At 38.0% G+C, this 17,416-nt stretch overlaps 1 protein-coding gene across 7 annotated transcripts in view; it reads right to left on the reverse strand.

Moving 5' to 3' along the window:
* Positions 1–5,037: 5,037 nt before the first annotated feature.
* Positions 5,038–17,416, reverse strand: part of LOC126262937 (E3 ubiquitin-protein ligase COP1-like) — a 45,563-nt gene continuing 33,184 nt past the window's right edge. For all 7 annotated transcript variants that reach the window (XM_049959908.1, XM_049959901.1, XM_049959923.1 and 4 more), the window contains one exon: positions 5,038–7,726. In XM_049959908.1, coding sequence (XP_049815865.1) covers positions 5,594–7,651 — 2,058 coding nt within the window. In that variant the 5' untranslated portion in view covers positions 7,652–7,726 and the 3' untranslated portion in view covers positions 5,038–5,593. The remainder of the gene's footprint in view (positions 7,727–17,416) is intronic.

The following is a 17,416-nucleotide window of genomic DNA, read 5'->3' on the forward strand; positions in this document are numbered from 1 at the left end:
GTGGACAATCAGTGCACTGGCAAATGTCCAGGAAAATTTTACAAGGCAAATGTTCAGGAAATGGTTACACTGGATGTCTCAAGGAATACTTTTTTAAGCAGTGTCTATAATTTACCTTGCATCATTTGGTATTAATAGAATTGGAAATAAATAACAAAATATTGAAATCAAATGCCTTTTTAAAGAATGCAGTTGCTAATGTACAATGGCACGGCAGAAAAACTGCTCAAATTTCACATAAAAATTCACCTTACAAATAAATTATGAATCAAAAAATAGCAGTCTATTTTAATTCAAATACATGTATTTACAAAGTTCATTCACTTTGTCATGATGCCGCACTGGGAAACTTGTCCTATTCACTGAAAGGAACCTATGCAAAGAGACCATCAGACAGCAAGATTTTACATGATGATGAATCTGTAAGTGGAAAATAGAGACTTCAATCTCAGATAATCTTAAATTACATTATGAAAGCCATCACAGAGTTCGTAGGACCTAGAGCAGCATTTAAAAAAGAAACGGTTAGCCCATTATGCAAACAAAAATGTTTTTATTGATTTTTACACAATTCAAGCTGACCCAATCTCTCAGATTTAAAAAAGCACAGAGTTTAGTTTTAACTTAGATACGTCTAACTTCCACAAAACTGATTCTCATTTCAAGTACTATAAGAAAACACTGTAAAGAAAAATGCGATTTTTAGCGTTAAAGTGTGGTTTCCTGTAGAATATTACAGTTGATGACAAGAGTGTGCCAGCTGTGGAACTATGCATTTTACATAAAACTTCATTTTGCAAAAACTGTTTATCTTTTCATTAAAAGAAGAATAAGACAATTAGTAGGCTGAAAAGTCAAAGCAGTAAATTTACATAAAAGACATACAATGTCTGCTTACAGAATACATTTAGATCACTTTACCACATGATGTGACCCTGAACTCTGCCTGTGTACTTATTTTAAACGTCTGTTCTTACCCTAAGCACTACTCAAATTTCCAACAAATTTGCTTTTTCATTTTTCTATCTTCTCTTTGTATATTTTTTAGTTTATTTCCAGTCTTCATCTGCACGCTTTCTTTTCTTTCTTGTGCAATTTCTGCCCATTTGCACCTTTAATAACAATGTCCTTTAATTCTTACTTTTTAACTGAAACTGTTTTAGCTTTTCAAATATAATTTGCCATGTTCCACATTTTGTTTCCATTTACTTGCAGGCTATTTAATCCCACTTGGCTCTAGGTTGTGTGTCTTCCTTTTCTAGGGACTGAAAGCTCTTCCTTTTGTTGCACACTTAGCATTCTCTTTACGGATACTGGTCCCTACATAACTTCTCATTCCTTTTCTTTTCCAATGTACGGAGTGCTGAGCCATATTTATGAGCAGTAAGAATTTGCTTTCATTTTGTCTCCCCCACTTACACAATTTGCACTTTAATTTCATTTTGAAGTCAATCACAGTCTTGCATTCTCCCAGCTGCAGATTTGTCATTTAACAGAAACACACATTGCAGATCATACTGTATTATTATTCATTGTGACAAAGAAGAGATGTAAATGAAATGTACGCAGAAAGGACAACTTTTCAGTGAGACCCGAGTTGTAGCCCAACTGAATCAACTTCATTTGTATGGAATCTAATGACTGAATTTGTCTCTCTGTAACTGAAAGATTTTACCAAAAATTTATATGCTTCTGCATTCATTCAAATTAATCATGCTGTTCCAACTACAGTTCTGAAACATTTTCATTCCATAAAAAATTAAACCAATTAATTGCTAAAAAGTGCAATGTTTATTTCTTGAAGTTTTCCACAGGATACAATATTCCATCACTTGTTGGGTGTGCATCAGGGATTTTGTTAATTCTTGTTCTGACATCTCAGCCGACAACCTTTCAGTCATCCTCAAGGTGGCCGGTTTGTGTAAGAGCTGTTATTCTGTTCTGCCAGAAAAATGGTAAGCATAATAACAGAGCAATGAACTGTCATGAAGTTTCAGGTCAAGCTTTGAGAAACAGCCACTGAAACCTACCTTTTACTAAAAGAAGTGTATGGTGAAGACTGTCATGTACATAAGTTTTTGAGTGGTTCAAGCATTTCCAAGATGACCAACAAGACACTGAAGATGACTCACACCTGTGACACCCTTCAACATCAACAACAGATGAAAATATCAAAAAAGTAAGTAATCTGATTTGATCTATTTGATCAATTGCTGAAACTGTAGGAATGACAAAGAATGCGGACTGCAAATTTTACATAACCAATTCCAATTTTACATGAGAAAAATGTGTGCTACACTTGTGTCAAAAATTCTCACAATCAAACAAAAAGAAGCTTGTGAAAATGTTTAAACTAGCACTTTGAATACCACTGAAAATGACCCTAATTTCTTGGACAGAGCAATAACATATGACGAACCTTGGTTTTTCACTTATTATCCAGAAACAAAGTGCAAATCCATGCATTGGAAGGGCCAAAATTCACCAAAAGCAGAAACAGCTCAAATGAGCAAATCAAGATTCAAAGCGATGATGGTTGGTTTTTTTTTTTTTAAATACTCATGCAATTGTGTAACTTCAGTGGGTTCCTGAAGGTCAAACTATTTATTTGAGTTTCTTGTTCACAACTCTGTGAGGAAATATGACCCGAATAATACATCATGGGTTCTGCATCAAGAGAACATATTGGCTCATAGTGCATTTTCTGTTAAGAGATTTCTAGTGAGGTAAAGTATCTCAGTGTCAGACCACCAACCTCATTCAGCTGACCTAGCACCATGCGACTTCTCTATTACCCAGGGTCAAATCTGCATTAAAGGAATACGATTTCAGACTGCTGAAGCAAGAGAAAGCAGTATGCATCATCAAAAAATTCAGAGAGGAAGACCTCCAATACCGTTTCCATTAACGGAAAATTCACACGGAGCATCGTAGGGATAGAGGGTTGGAGTATGTAGAGGGTGGCAATAACTAAATATGTATGTTTCTGGAACAAAATGTTTTACAGTAATAGACCTGTTGTTTTATAGCCACATCTCATACACAAAGTGTCACGTATGATCTATACAAAAGCTTGGAAACCTGAAAATGGCTTTTGTTTAAGAAACTGAAGATGTTAATATTATTAGCTAGAAATCAAAATGCACATAGAAAAAGGGCTAAAATAAATGTAAATACATAAAGAATGGAAGTGGGGAGGGTGCAGAGGAAAGAATCAATATTTCAGAGATCATTGGTGAAGAGGCTGTAAAGACAGGATTGCAAGCCTCGGTAAGACACGCATAGAGAAGAAAAAATGTTGTCATTTTCCAAGGAATCACTCCAGCATGCACCATAACAGAGTCAGAGAGAAACAAAGGGAAACCTAACTCAGGATGGGTGGACAATGATTTGAAACCTGATCTTCCAAGATGTGTGTCCGGTGACTTAACCACTGTACGACAAAAATTTCAGAAATGTTTTCATCTATATTAGCAACTGAGAATGTCACACTATTTATGACTATGTTTTAAAATTTTTCAACAATTATGAATAAATATGCCATTAATTAGAAATTTCAAGATAATATCCAAAGGTATGATGACAATGTTTGAAAATGTGTTGAAGCCAGATTTTATGGCATACCATGTGTAACTGTGTGGTGGAAATAGTGTGTCTCTTTGATCTGTTTCTGATTCCCCAGCAAACAGAAATGAATACATTCATTTTTTCTGAATTTTCTGTATTTATATGATGTGTGGTGTTCAGGCTTAGTGAGTGAGAAATAGTTAAACTGATGGTCTACTAAAAAAGGTAGATAAGATTGGAAAGCTACGGAATCAATACAAAAATGGAAATTCCTGGGTGGACTAAGACGTATCACGGACTTCAGATCACACAATACCGAAGCATAGTAAGTTAAATGATGCATGTATTTTGAAGTAAGTATGGGCAAATCATAAAGTCCGAATGCATTATACAAAGTGGAAAGTCGTGAAAGAGTGGTCCCTTAGAGATAAGCTACGTCACGGTATTCACTTGTGTCATACTGTCTGTTGCTCTAAGATGAGTCAACTGTTCAGTTGGAAGAGTAACTTTGGAAAAAAACTCAAGAAAATGGAGGACCTTAACCCAAAAGTTTAAATAAATACATAGGATCAAATCAGCTGATGTGTATTATCCAGATTAGACACAGAAAGTAACGGTGTACACCTTAACTTTACAAATTACAATCTCAGCAAACACATAAAGATAATTATTTTAATCACTGTTTTAACAGTGTGAACCAATGTTGGGGAGAGCTAGATGCAATTACTTTATTTCAAGGAAAATACTGTATACAATAAACATCTAGAAGAAGAAAGTTTGAAACAAATATTTGTGTATTACAAATAAGCTTCCTTATTCCACATATGCAGGATGATAAAATTGTACCATTTTGGAAGAGTACAAAAATGTACTAAGATAAGAATTAAGAATGTTGTGCACAACCATTTCATTTATTTCTGCTGAACTACTTTAAAAAGTACAACAATCATGGCAAAAAGTACAGCAATCATGGCACAAATTCTATGGCTGAAATAGTGTGGTGTAACAATCACTGTGAAGCACTTATTGTGTGTGTTGTGTGTGTGTGTGTGTGTGTGTGTGTGTGTGTGTGAGAGAGAGAGAAAGAGAGAGAGAGAGAGAGATAGAGAGAGAAAACTTACAGCATGAAGTAATTATAAACGAAAACTTATCAAGTCACCTTATCGCTTATCTATAAAAACCAATGGTATTTATCGCAAACAATGACGCATACATTTTAATGCAGAAAAATCTAGATATTCCGAAATACATACATAGCACTACATCTTTTGCATAACTTTTGAAACTGTGATAAATCTGCAAAATAAACATTCCATTAATCATGATAATGCTGAGAGAGTGAGAGGAGGGGGGGGGGGGGGGGGGCGCAGGCAGCAGACTTTGCAAGACACTTGAAGGTAACACACAAAATAAACCATGCAAAACACAAAAGTTCTTTGTATCAGGTTGAGGAATTATTGACAACAAATGTGTAATAAAATAAATATATTTCTACAACTCAAAATGCACAAAGAAATAAATACACACTACAATACATAGAACACATTTCAAAATCTATATTAAAGTTCATATACACCAGACGATACGTTTGATGGATTACATCCAAAATATTATTAATGAACGCTTGGTAACGAATACAGAGTGTGAAAACTACACAATCAAAAAGGTTTCCAACCTCTTGCAAATATCTATATGTATGAAATTACTGGTTTCAGCCGAAACACTAATGCATTAATTAACATGAGGCAAGTTATGCAAAGTACATCAAAATTGAGCAATATGTGTGGGTAGTACACAGAGTACGGGTTTACAGTTGCACCCATCCTAAAAAGTTTGTAAGTACACTGGTTCCTTACTTCGTTTTATGCTGACTAGCAAAATTATATCAAATCGCTGGATTTTACAGTGATCCTCCAAAATGTGACTATGTTAATTTATCCAATAATGGAAGCACCAAAAACACTTGCCCCTGAAAAGGATGAGGTACAACACAATAAACCCTCAGGAACTAAAAATTGTGTACACCTCACACTAGCTCCAAAATTTTTATGATACCTTGACTGTTTGCAGCAACAACAATATTTGAATGCTGTCTCCAACAAACAGCAGATACAAACTCATTAACATCGTCTTCTTTTCTATCCTTCTCCAAAACACTCTTAACAGCATCAAACTTAAAACTGAACAACTGTTTGGTAAGTCCTTTGTAATAAACATACAAGGCGTTATTTTCAGAACCACAAGCTACATAATCTCCATCTGTTGCTAGACCTACAAAATTCTTTTCATTAATATGACCAACAAATGACCGCAGACAATGTGGATTATTAATATTCCACATCTTCAACTGACTGTCTGTTGATGCAGATACAATCTCTTCCTTGTTGAGAAATTTAACATATGACACAGCTTTGCGATGACCTTTAAAAACTGATAACGGCTCCTTCATATTGCGCAGATCGTAATAATGTACACAATGGTCAGCAGATCCAAATGCTAAATGGCAGGAGCTGCGAGGGTTGAACTTAACACAGCAAACATTAGCTTTTGCTTCAAGGGAAGCTACTGATCGGTCAATGTTTAGTGACCACAGCTTCACTCTTGCATCATCTGATCCTGATGCTATAAGTCGGGTATCGACATCATTGAAGTCTACACTCCAACATCTTTTCTCATGCTCTTGGAAAGTTTTAACACGCTGCCCACTGACAGCATCCCACACAGTAACTGTTCCTTCATAATCACTACTCGCTAGAGTGCTTTTGTGGTATGAATTCCAGCTTACACATGATATTTTTGAATTTGATACCATTTCAACACATGGATAGTGAATATCCACTGTGTCTCTTATGACAGCTCCATAATCAAATACTTTTATTCTTTTTGTGACTCCGGCAATGGCAAAAAACTCATTGTCCTTATCAAATTCAATACTAGACACAATTGTGGAGTTATTAAATATATCGCTTGAATAATTTAGGGTTGCAAGTGGCCGTAAAGAATTATACCGGGAAAATTTCACTAAATTTTCTCTAAACGCATTCAGACCTTGGCTTTCTGATGATGGCATTGCTGTTCTGTCAATGCTACCACCAAATGACTTGTCCATACTGCCTCCAAATGATTTGTCCATACTGCCTCCAAATGATTTGTCCATACTGCCACCAAACATAAGTTCTTTGGCTCTTGAATTGAAATAGCACTGAACAAAATCATCAAAATGGGCATGCATACGTTTCCGGCGCAATGCCAGACTTGTTGCAGAGCTGTCCAAGTTCTTCTGGCTGCCAGTAAATCCATCAGGACCCATTGCTTCACTCATGCTTTCTTCTTTGCTAAGTTTCCCTGGGCCTTCAGAAGACAATTCCTTTTTCAGACCCAATGTGCTGCCTGAAGCTGATGGTTCTTTCTCCAACTTGGGACATTTGGTGTGGACTTCTTTTAAGATGTTCTCAACTTCTCCTATATCCCGCTTAATAAGAGCAACTTCCCGTGTAAGCTGACTTAACTGCTCTTCCTTCTGCTGCAGTAAATGTGTGAGAAATTCATATAAAAGCTTGTTTTGAGCTGCACATGATTCCGCCTCTAATAAATGTTTTCTCTGTGTCAGCACTTCCAAAATAACATTTACATCTGGCAGTGTTAGGTTCAGTGACTCTGTAGCAACAAAATCACGTAACCCATCAGGACCTAGAAGGCTTTCACCTGAAGCGTCACGTGTTAAACCAGCCTCTGATGTTCCCATGACTTTTGATTTGTATTTTGAGACCAGCTCATTCAACAAAAAGTTTGGGAACACTTGTTCACGACTGCTAAGAGAAAACCCACATTTTGGGCAGCGTCCGCAGGATTCAACTGACTTTGATATGCACCTGTAGCAGAAGGTGTGTCCACACCTTGTGATATGCGCCTCCTCAATCAGCTCGAAGCAGACTGGACACAAATAATCACTACTTTTATCCTCAAATGAGCCGCCAACACCGTTTAGCACCACTGAATGCTGACGTTTTGTAGGTCGAGAACGCTGTGGAGTTGAAGATGACGATGCACTGCCAATACTTCCAGTACTTTTCCCAGAAGCCATTGGCGACAAATACTCACTGAATTGTCCAGAACGCGTGCACTGACCGCCACCATTTATCAGCAGACAGAATGCACCCTGAAACAGACGAAGTATTCATGATTAATGGAACCTCTCTTTATATCGTAATGGGCGAGAGGGGGGGAGAGGGGGGGAGAGGGGGCAACAAGAATATAATTTTTTGCAAACTGAATTACTAGTTAAGCTAAACAAGCACACCACTGAGGCACCACAGAGCAAAAACAAATACAGTAAGATATTTAAGAGAAGAAAGAAAAAAGACACACAAATACCAACTATTGAAGCAACATTCAAGAAAAATGTAGAACTAAGTTTTGCAATACTTGTTGTAACACACACTTGAAAATATGCAGATATGGTGGAAGCAAATCCTTTAAGTGGCACAGATATGATACATAAACATTGATAAAGTACTTCACTACACTGCTTGAGAGGATAGTAAGGGTTGAGACACATTCACATAATTCTGAAATACAGTTTTATCTGTGTGTACAGAAATAATTCTGTTCTGGTGTACTGTCTGTGTAAATGAACCAATATTTTGCAAATTTAACTGGCAGCATAAAGTGTCTGCTCTGCCCTAAGGCACAAGAGAAAGTTTCTTTTGCATACTGTTCAGCCAAGTGAGAACTCAAATACAGTCTGCAACAAATAAAACAGTAACATCAACTTGTATACAGAACTCTATAGTTTCCCTTCATTCCATTTTTACTTCTGTCACTCATGGAAATTTTGTTTTTATCTGTTCCATGAGACATACCTTCACATTGCTGTGGTGATCAACACTAAAATGATTCCACCGCGCTCTTTCAATGGTGGGACTGAAGTGGAATCAGGATGGAGTACAACACTATATGCACCAGGCAGATGGAATGTTAGAAACCTTGTTTGCTACAGTAGTAGTAGTAGTAGTAGTAGAGGGTTTTTGGGCGCACGACAGCAAGGTCTTCAGCGCCCGCTCAGTAACATAGTGAGACAGGTGTCAAGAAAAGACTCAGAACAGTAAGATAAAACAGAACACAAAACACAGGTTACAAGGTTTGAAAAATATGTGCCTACCCACACTGAAGCGTGGGACGAAGCACGTCGTCAGCAGTAAAACATGGACAACACAGGAAGAAAGTGGGAAAGGGAGCTAAAACAATATAGCAGATGGAAGTTGCTGGCTGACCGCAAGGAAAAAAGGGAGGAGTCAGCCACTCTGCAATACACTAAAACCTCCAGCCTAAAAGTTTAGGCCAGAGTCCAGACACATCAAAAAACTTTAAAACCCTAGACACACACGTCTCATCGTTCGCTAAAACACAAGGCAGATCCCCATCAACTTGTGCTTCTGACCTTGCATCACGGTATAAAATGCAGTCTGTTAAAATGTGGCGGACAGAGATGTGCACACCACAGGCATCACAAAATGGAGGATCCTCCCGCCGTAGTAAAAAGCTACGTGTGAGAGGACAGTGTCCGATCCGAAGACGTGTGAGGGTCACTTCTTCCCGACTGAGTGACCGGCAGGAGGAACGCCACGGCCGAGTTGTTGACTTCACCAACTGCAGTTTATTGGCTGTCACCGCCAGCCATTCTTCCTCCCACAACTCCATGCACTTCCTGTGGAGTGCAGAGATGACAGACTTCAAGGGAATAGGACACTGGACCACATCCTGTTCTCTGCAAGCCTCCTTGGCAGCCCGATCGGCCTGTTCATTGCCCCATATTCCTACATGACCTGGCACCCAGCAGAAGGACACCACCTTGTCTGCTACAATACTATCCTCAAGCATAATGGAAAAAAATCTCTAACAAATTAGCTTTTATCCACAGGATACTGTTTCAGGTTTTTGAATCTGTTTTGTTTAGGGTGCGGACATTATACTGGAAACAGTGATCAAAATTGTCAAAGGGTGGTTCCTGAAAATATGTATTTTCAGCAAATAACTACAAGGAGTTTTAGATGTAATTTGGAAGTCAACTCCCAAATTTACTTGATGCATATATTGGCATTAAATGTGGTCTGCACATATCCAGTGAAAAGTCTTGGTACATGCAGTCTTAGTTGATCTATTACCACATTATTTTGTTTTCCTTGTCCTTTTCCTAGATTCCATTGCCATTGTTAACCCAGAAAGCAACTTGCAACATTATGAACTTACAAGTAATACATATAGTACATATAGTACATATAGTACATATCTCTCTCTCTCTCATATATATATATATATATATATATATATATATATATATATATATATATATATATATGAGAGAGAGATATGTACTATACCACTGATCAAATGTGAATGTGCATACAATATGACTGGTACATGCACAGTGAATAACAGGAGATGAATTTGATAATAATCATTGTTCTGATTTTTCCCTGCAATCCATATTCTGCAGTGCCACAACATACATCAGGAACGATGTTAACATTTCTCATGTAGCTCAATGTCTTACAATCAACATAACATGAAATAGACTGCAGTTTACACATGGGTTTGCAAATACAGAACTACTAATTCCGAATTTTAAATTTAATATTTTAATTATTCTCACAGTGTTCATTCATCTATAAGTTTTAATAACTATCTTCAACATACTATCCTTTTTACTGTAAAGCAACTTTCCTTGGCTCCATTTGAAGATAGAGGAGTGAAGGAAACAAACTACCTCCACATGATAAAAATTAACAAAGACAAAACTTCACACTGAACAGATTAATAACCAAAATACATTTCAACTTAAATATATGCAACTTGAGAATAAAACGATGGCAAAAACATAGAAAATAGATTATACGGCCAATAACTTAATTATGTATCTTAAGACCTGAGAATTCACAGAACACAAACTGAAATTAAGCAATGGAAAATCCAGGATGAAATGTAACAATATTATGAAAACGAAAGTTGTCGCTCACCATATAGTGGAGACGCTGAGTCAGATAGGCACAACAAAAACACTATCACAAATATAGCTTTCGGCCAGTAAGTCATTCGTCAAAATTAGATGACAAACACGCACACGCCCTCAGATGCCTGAGACTGCAGTCATTTGTTTATGAGTTGCATTTGCTTCAGTGTGTATGTGCGTTTTTGTTGTCTAATTTTGACGAAGGCCTTACTGGCCGAAAGCTGTATTTATGAGAGTCTTTTTGTTGTGACTATCTGTGACTCAGCATCTCCACTACTGGTGAGTGGCAACTTTCCTTTTCACAATATTATAACCACAATTAAAACTGATAAAACGCAGCTAAAAAGTGAAAGTTTAAACTTTGTGTTGTGTATTTTTGTGGAAAATGCTGATCATTTCTATGACCAAAGAGATATTTGGAAAGGAAGTTACAAGTTCAGGAAGAAGGAACAAAAACTTTGAGATTTATAGATGACAATGTAATTCCGACAGAGACGGCAAAGGACTTTGAAGAGCATTTGAAGAAAGATCTTATGAGTATCAACAAAAATAAAACAAGGCAATTCGAAGGTAGTCAAATTAAATCAGCTGATGCTGAAGTAATCAGATTAGGAAATGAGGCATTAAAAGTAGTATATGAGGTTTTATTATTTAGGCAGGAAAATACTGATGATGCAAGAACTAGAGAGGATATACTATGCAGACTGGCAATAGTTAGGAAAGTATTTCTGAAAAAGAGGAATTTGTTAACAACAATTAACAACTCAACTGTCAGCAAGTCTTTTCTGAATGAACTGGTATGGAGTGTAACCATGTAGGGAAGCGAAACATGGACAATAGGACAATACGCAGTTCAGGCAAGGACAGAATACAAGTTTTTGAAAGTGGTGCTATAGAAAAATGTTGAAGATTACACGGTTAGACTGGATAACAAATGTGGCTGTACTGAACTGAATTGTGGAAACAAGCAATTTGTGGCACAACTTTACTAAAATAATGGATCAGACAATAGGATGCATCCTGAGGCATCAAGGAATAGTTAATTTGATAATGGAAGGAGCAGGTGGGGAGGGGGAGTTAGGGGATAAAAACTGGAGAGTGAGTGAGAGAGAGAGAGAGAGAGAGAGAGAATCTTGAATACAGTAATACGGTAAGCGGGTTCAACTGGATGTGCAGTTGGAAGTATTTTGCACAGTGGTGGTGATGGATGTAATGAATAACTTTTTGAAAATACTGACCAGTGGTCTGTGAGTGTGGGTACTTAAAGATCACTTTTTTTTCACTACCTGAAAAACCATAGCTTCTAGCACGTTTTCTAGCACAAAATTGAACTACAGGGTGATTCAAAAAGAATACCACAACTTTAAAAATGTGTATTTAATGAAAGAAACATAATATAACCTTCTGTTATACATCATTACAAAGAGTATTTAAAAAGGTTTTTTTCACTCAAAAACAAGCTCAGAGATGTTCAATATGGCCCCCTCCAGACACACGAGCAATATCAACCCGATACTCCAACTCGTTCCACACTCTCTGTAGCATATCAGGCGTAACAGTTTGGATAGCTGCTGTTATTTCTCATTTCAAATCATCAATGGTGGCTGGGAGAGGTGGCCGAAACACCATATCCTTAACACACCCCCATAAGAAAAAATCGCAGGGGGTAAGAACAGGGCTTCTTGGAGGCCAGTCATGAAGTGCTCTGTCACGGGCTGCCTGGCGGCCAATCCATCGCCTCGGGTAGTTGACGTTCAGGTTTCATAACTAACCTTTTTCGTAGGACTCTCCATACAGTTGATTGTGGAATTTGCAGCTCTCTGCTAGCTCTGCGAGTTAATTTTCCTGGGCTGCGAACAAATGCTTGCTGGATGCGTGCTACATTTTCATCACTCGTTCTCGGCCGTCCAGAACTTTTCCCTTTGCACAAACACCCATTATCTGTAAACTGTTTATACCAACGTTTAATACACCACCTATCAGGAGGTTTAACACCATACTTCGTTCGAAATGCACGCTGAACAACTGTCGTCGATTCACTTCTGCCGTACTCAATAACACAAAAAGCTTTCTGTTAAGCAGTCGCCATCTTAGCATCAACTGACGCTGACGCCTAGTCAACAGCGCCTCAAGTGAACAAATGTACAACTAAATGAAACTTTATAGCTCCCTTAATTCGCCGACAGATAGTGCTTAGCTCTGCCTTTTGTCGTTGCAGAGTTTTAAATTCCTAAAGTTGTGGTATTCTTTTTGAAGCACCCTGTATATTAATTTTCCACAAAAAAGGTCCTATTCATTTTTTCTTTAGGACTAATAGTTTTCGCATTGCTGAGGATGGACAAAAAAATCACATATTACTAAAAACAGTGTTTTAATGGTATAAAATTAATGTATATTGGAAACTAATATTAAATGTTTATACAACATCTAAATGCAGCAGAAGTGTAAGGCAGTTAGAAGCGTGAGGGAAGATAGGTCGCTGGAATGCAGTTACGTACCTCCCTTGTAAGTCTGCAAAATAAAGAGCACAAAAAGCAATTACAATATTATGAGAAGGAAAGTTGCTACTCACCATATAGTGGAGGTGCTGAGTCACAGACAGGCACAACAAAAAGACTCTCACAATTAAAGCTTTCAGCCATTAAGGCCTTCATCAACAATAGATGCACACATCCAAACACAACTCACACACATGACTGCAGTCTCAAGCAACTGATACCACACTGCCAGTTGCCTGAGACTGCAGTCTTATGTGTGAGGTGTGTGTGTGTGTGTGTGTGTGTGTGTGTGTGTGTGTGTGTGTGTGTCATCTCCACTATATGGCGGGTAGCAACTTTCCTTCTCATAATAATGGTACATTCCATCATGGATGTTCCATTGTTTGAAAAACCAATCACAGTGTGTTTCACATTTTTTTATGTATATATACTGAAGCAGTTAGTGAAAATTTGTACCAAGGCTGTGACCTGAACCCCGGTCTCCTCCTTACAAGGCAGGTGTGTTACCCACTAAGCCATCTCGGCACAATGGTTCGCACAACAGTATGGATTACCGTGGCATGCCTCCCTCCTTGATCCAAATTCTCACTGCCGCCCCAGCCTACTTTGAATTCATATCATGATATCTTCACGAGATCAGTAAAGTCTCTGAAATTCTGTTATTTCATTCACAAAATTATTTCAACCCTTCAACAGCTTGCCTTAGGAATCACCGGTGACATAATGTGCAAGACACTCTCAAAGGAGGTGTTCATCTTCCATAAAGTGTGTTAACACTAAATGGAATAGAGATATGAATTACTAATAAGACAAATGTAAGAAACGTGTAAGTATGTAAATCTCTGTGCACTGTTCTACAGTGCTACAAGGAAAGCGATTCTTAGTCATTTTGTGAGGGGGTTGTAGCATTCTTCTGGGAAGGCAACTTCCCCACGATGAGTGCAGCTCACTTTTCAGTTTACGAACACACTATACCTCCCCAGCATTTCCTATCCAGTCCTTTCATGTGAGCTGACAAAGTAACTTCGCTGAGTACACATTTATATAAACTAAACTAAAATCCATCCCAACAGGCCTTGGAAGGCCCAATAGTACCAGTATCAACCGACCGCCATGTCATCCTCAGACCACAGGCGTCACTGGATGCCGATATGGAGGGACTTGTGTCAGCACACCGCTCTCCTGGCTGTATGTCAGTTTACACGACTGGAGCCACTTCTTCTCAATTAAGTAGCTCCTCAGTTTGCCTCATATGGGCTGAGTGCACCCAGCTTGCCAACAGCACTCGGCAGACCAGATGGTCACCCATCCAAGTGCTAGCCCAACCCGACAGCGTTCAACTTCAGTGATCTGATGGGAACCCATGTTACCACTGTGGGAAGGCTGTTGGCTACACATTCATATAGTACAGTTATTTTCAGTTTATTACATGAGTATTTATTTGCAATTGTTAAATGAGCTATTATGTAAAAAAAGATCAACAGCTGGAGCTGTCAACTGTCTACTACACTGAAGAGCCTGACCCAAGTGTAACACAATTTTGATTTCATTGACTCCACTATCAATGGCTGAAATACTTTTTGCAGCTTAAGGGTATCAAGTTCATCACCCCAGCCTCCACTCTCCCAATGCCTGAAGAGGTCCAGACGATCAAACTGGTTCCCTCTGTAACAGAAGCAGTCCGTATAGAGTTATGGAACTTCAGATATCTAAACAAAAGTAAAGTGATCCATTATAGAAGATTACTGTTCTAGATTTAAATGAGATCAGCCCTTTTCCAAAAAACATATTGACATCCAAACTGCAAGATACACTGTGGGGGTGTGGTAAGTTTGCTATAATACAAAATGAGCTGCCCTTGTTTGTACTTTTTCAATGTCATCCATCAGTCCCACCTGATGCAGATCCCACACCATACAACAATACTACAGAATAGGGCAGACAAGCGTGGTGCAAGCAGTCTCTTTTGTAGACCTGTTCACCTTCTAAGTGTTCTGCCAATGAATCACAGTCTTTGGTTTGCTGTATCCACAACATTATCTATGTGATCGTTCCAATTTAGGTTATTTGTAATTGTAATCCCTAAGTATTTAGTTGAATTTACAGCCTTCAGATTTATGTGACTTATTGCATAACAGAAATTTAGCAGATTTCTTTTAGTACTCATGTGAATAACTTGACACCTTTTTTTATTCAGGGTCGATTGTCACTTTTCGCACCATAAGATATCTTATCTAAATAATTTTGCAATTCGTTTTGGTCATCTGATGACTTTACAAGACAGTAAATGACAACATCATGTGCAAACAATCTGAGACGGCTACTCAGATTATCTCCTATGGCGTTAATATAGATCAGGAACAACATAGTGCCTACAACACTTCCTTGGAGAACGCCGGATATTACTTCTGTTTTACTTGAAGACTTTCCATCTATTACTACAAACTGTGAACTTTCTGACAGGAAATCATGAATCCAGTCAGACAACTGAGGCGATATTTCATAGACATGCAGTTTGGTTAGAAGACACTTGTGAGGAGCGGTGTCGAAAGCCTTCTGGAAATCTAAAAATATGGAATCAATCTGACATCCCCTGTCGATAGTGCTCATTACTTCATAAAGAGCTAGTTGTGTTTTGCAAGAATGATATTTTCTGAATCCATGCAGACTGTGTGTCAGTAAATTGTTTTCTTCTACGTACTTCATAATGTTCAAAAACAGTATTTGTTCCAAAATCCTATTGCAAATTGACATTAGTGATATGGGCCTGTAATTCAGTGAATTGCTCCTACTTCCCTTTTTGGGTATTGGTGTGACTTGAGTAATTTTCCAGTCTTTAGGTACGGATCTTTCTGTGAGCAAGCGGTTGTATATAACTGCTAAATATGGAGCTATTGTATCAGCATAATCTGAGAGGAACCTGACTGGTATACGATCTGGACAGGAGACCTCGGCTTTTATTACGTGATTTAAGCTGCTTTGTTTCACTGAGGATATCTACTTCTATGTTTCTCATCTTGGCAGTTGTTCTTGATTGGAATACAGGAATATTTACTTTGTCTTCTTTGGTGAAGGAGTTTCTGAAAACCGTGTTTAATAACTCTGCTTTAGTGCCACTGACATCACTGTTGATATCACACAGTGAAGGTATTCATTGCATCTTGCCACTGGTGTGCTTTGTGTATGACCAGAATTCTTTGGGTTTTCTGCCAGATTTTTGTTGTGGAAATTATTAAAAGCATCTCGCACTACAGTACGCCCTTTATTTCGAACTACTGCAAAACTTTGCCAGTCTTGGGGATATTGCATTCTTTTAAATTTGGCATGCTTTTTTCGCTACTTCTGGAACAGCGATCTGTCCCGTTATGTGTACCATGGGGGATCAGTACCATCAATTATTAATTTATGTGGTATATATCTCTCAACTGCTGTCGATATTATCTCTCTGAAATCATTCCACAACTTTTCTACACTTACATGATCAGATCGGAAGGAGTGAAGACTGTCTCTTAACAATGCAATAAGACCATTTTTATCAGCTTTTTTAAATAGATATATTTTGTGTTCCTTTTTTATGGTTGTGGGTGTTATGGTCTTCAGCCTAGCAGCAACTGCCTTGTGGTTGCTAATCCCAGTATTCGTCACGATACTCACTATTTGTCCAGGATTATTTGTTGCTAAGAGGTCAAGTATGCTTTCGCAACCATTTACGCTTCAAGTGAGCTCATTGAACTAATTGTTCAAAATAATTTTCTTAGAAAGCATTTAGTACAATTTTGGATGACGTTTTATGCCTGCCACCGGCTTTAAACATATAATTTTTCCAGCATATCGAGGGTAGATTGAAGTCACCACCCACTGTAATTGTATCAGTTTGAAGTGAAACTCAAGTTTTCTTTGAACTGTTCAGCAACTGTATCTTCTAAGTCGGGGGGGGGGGGGGGGGTCGATAAAAGCATCAAATTAATAGTTTAGTCCGATTGTCAGGTACAACCTCTACCTATACTATTTCACAGGAACTACCTACTTCAATTTCACTACAAGGCAAACTACTTCTGAAAGCAATAAATACTCCACCACCAACGTATTTAATCTATCCTTTCTGAACACTTTTAGATCGTTTGAAAAAATTTCAGCTGAACTTATTTCCTGCTTTCTGTACCTATAACTATTTGAGCTTCAGTGCTTTCTATTAGCGCTTGGAACTTTGGTTCTTTCCCAACACAGCTATGACAATTAACGATTACAATACCCATTGTTTCTACAACTACCTTACTGCATTTTATCTGTCCCCTTTTAGACTGACACCCTTTCTGTGGTTCCCTGAGATCTTCCAACCTAA

This window comes from Schistocerca nitens, chromosome 1 (assembly GCF_023898315.1).
Source record: "Schistocerca nitens isolate TAMUIC-IGC-003100 chromosome 1, iqSchNite1.1, whole genome shotgun sequence".
Lineage (NCBI taxonomy): Eukaryota > Metazoa > Arthropoda > Insecta > Orthoptera > Acrididae > Schistocerca > Schistocerca nitens.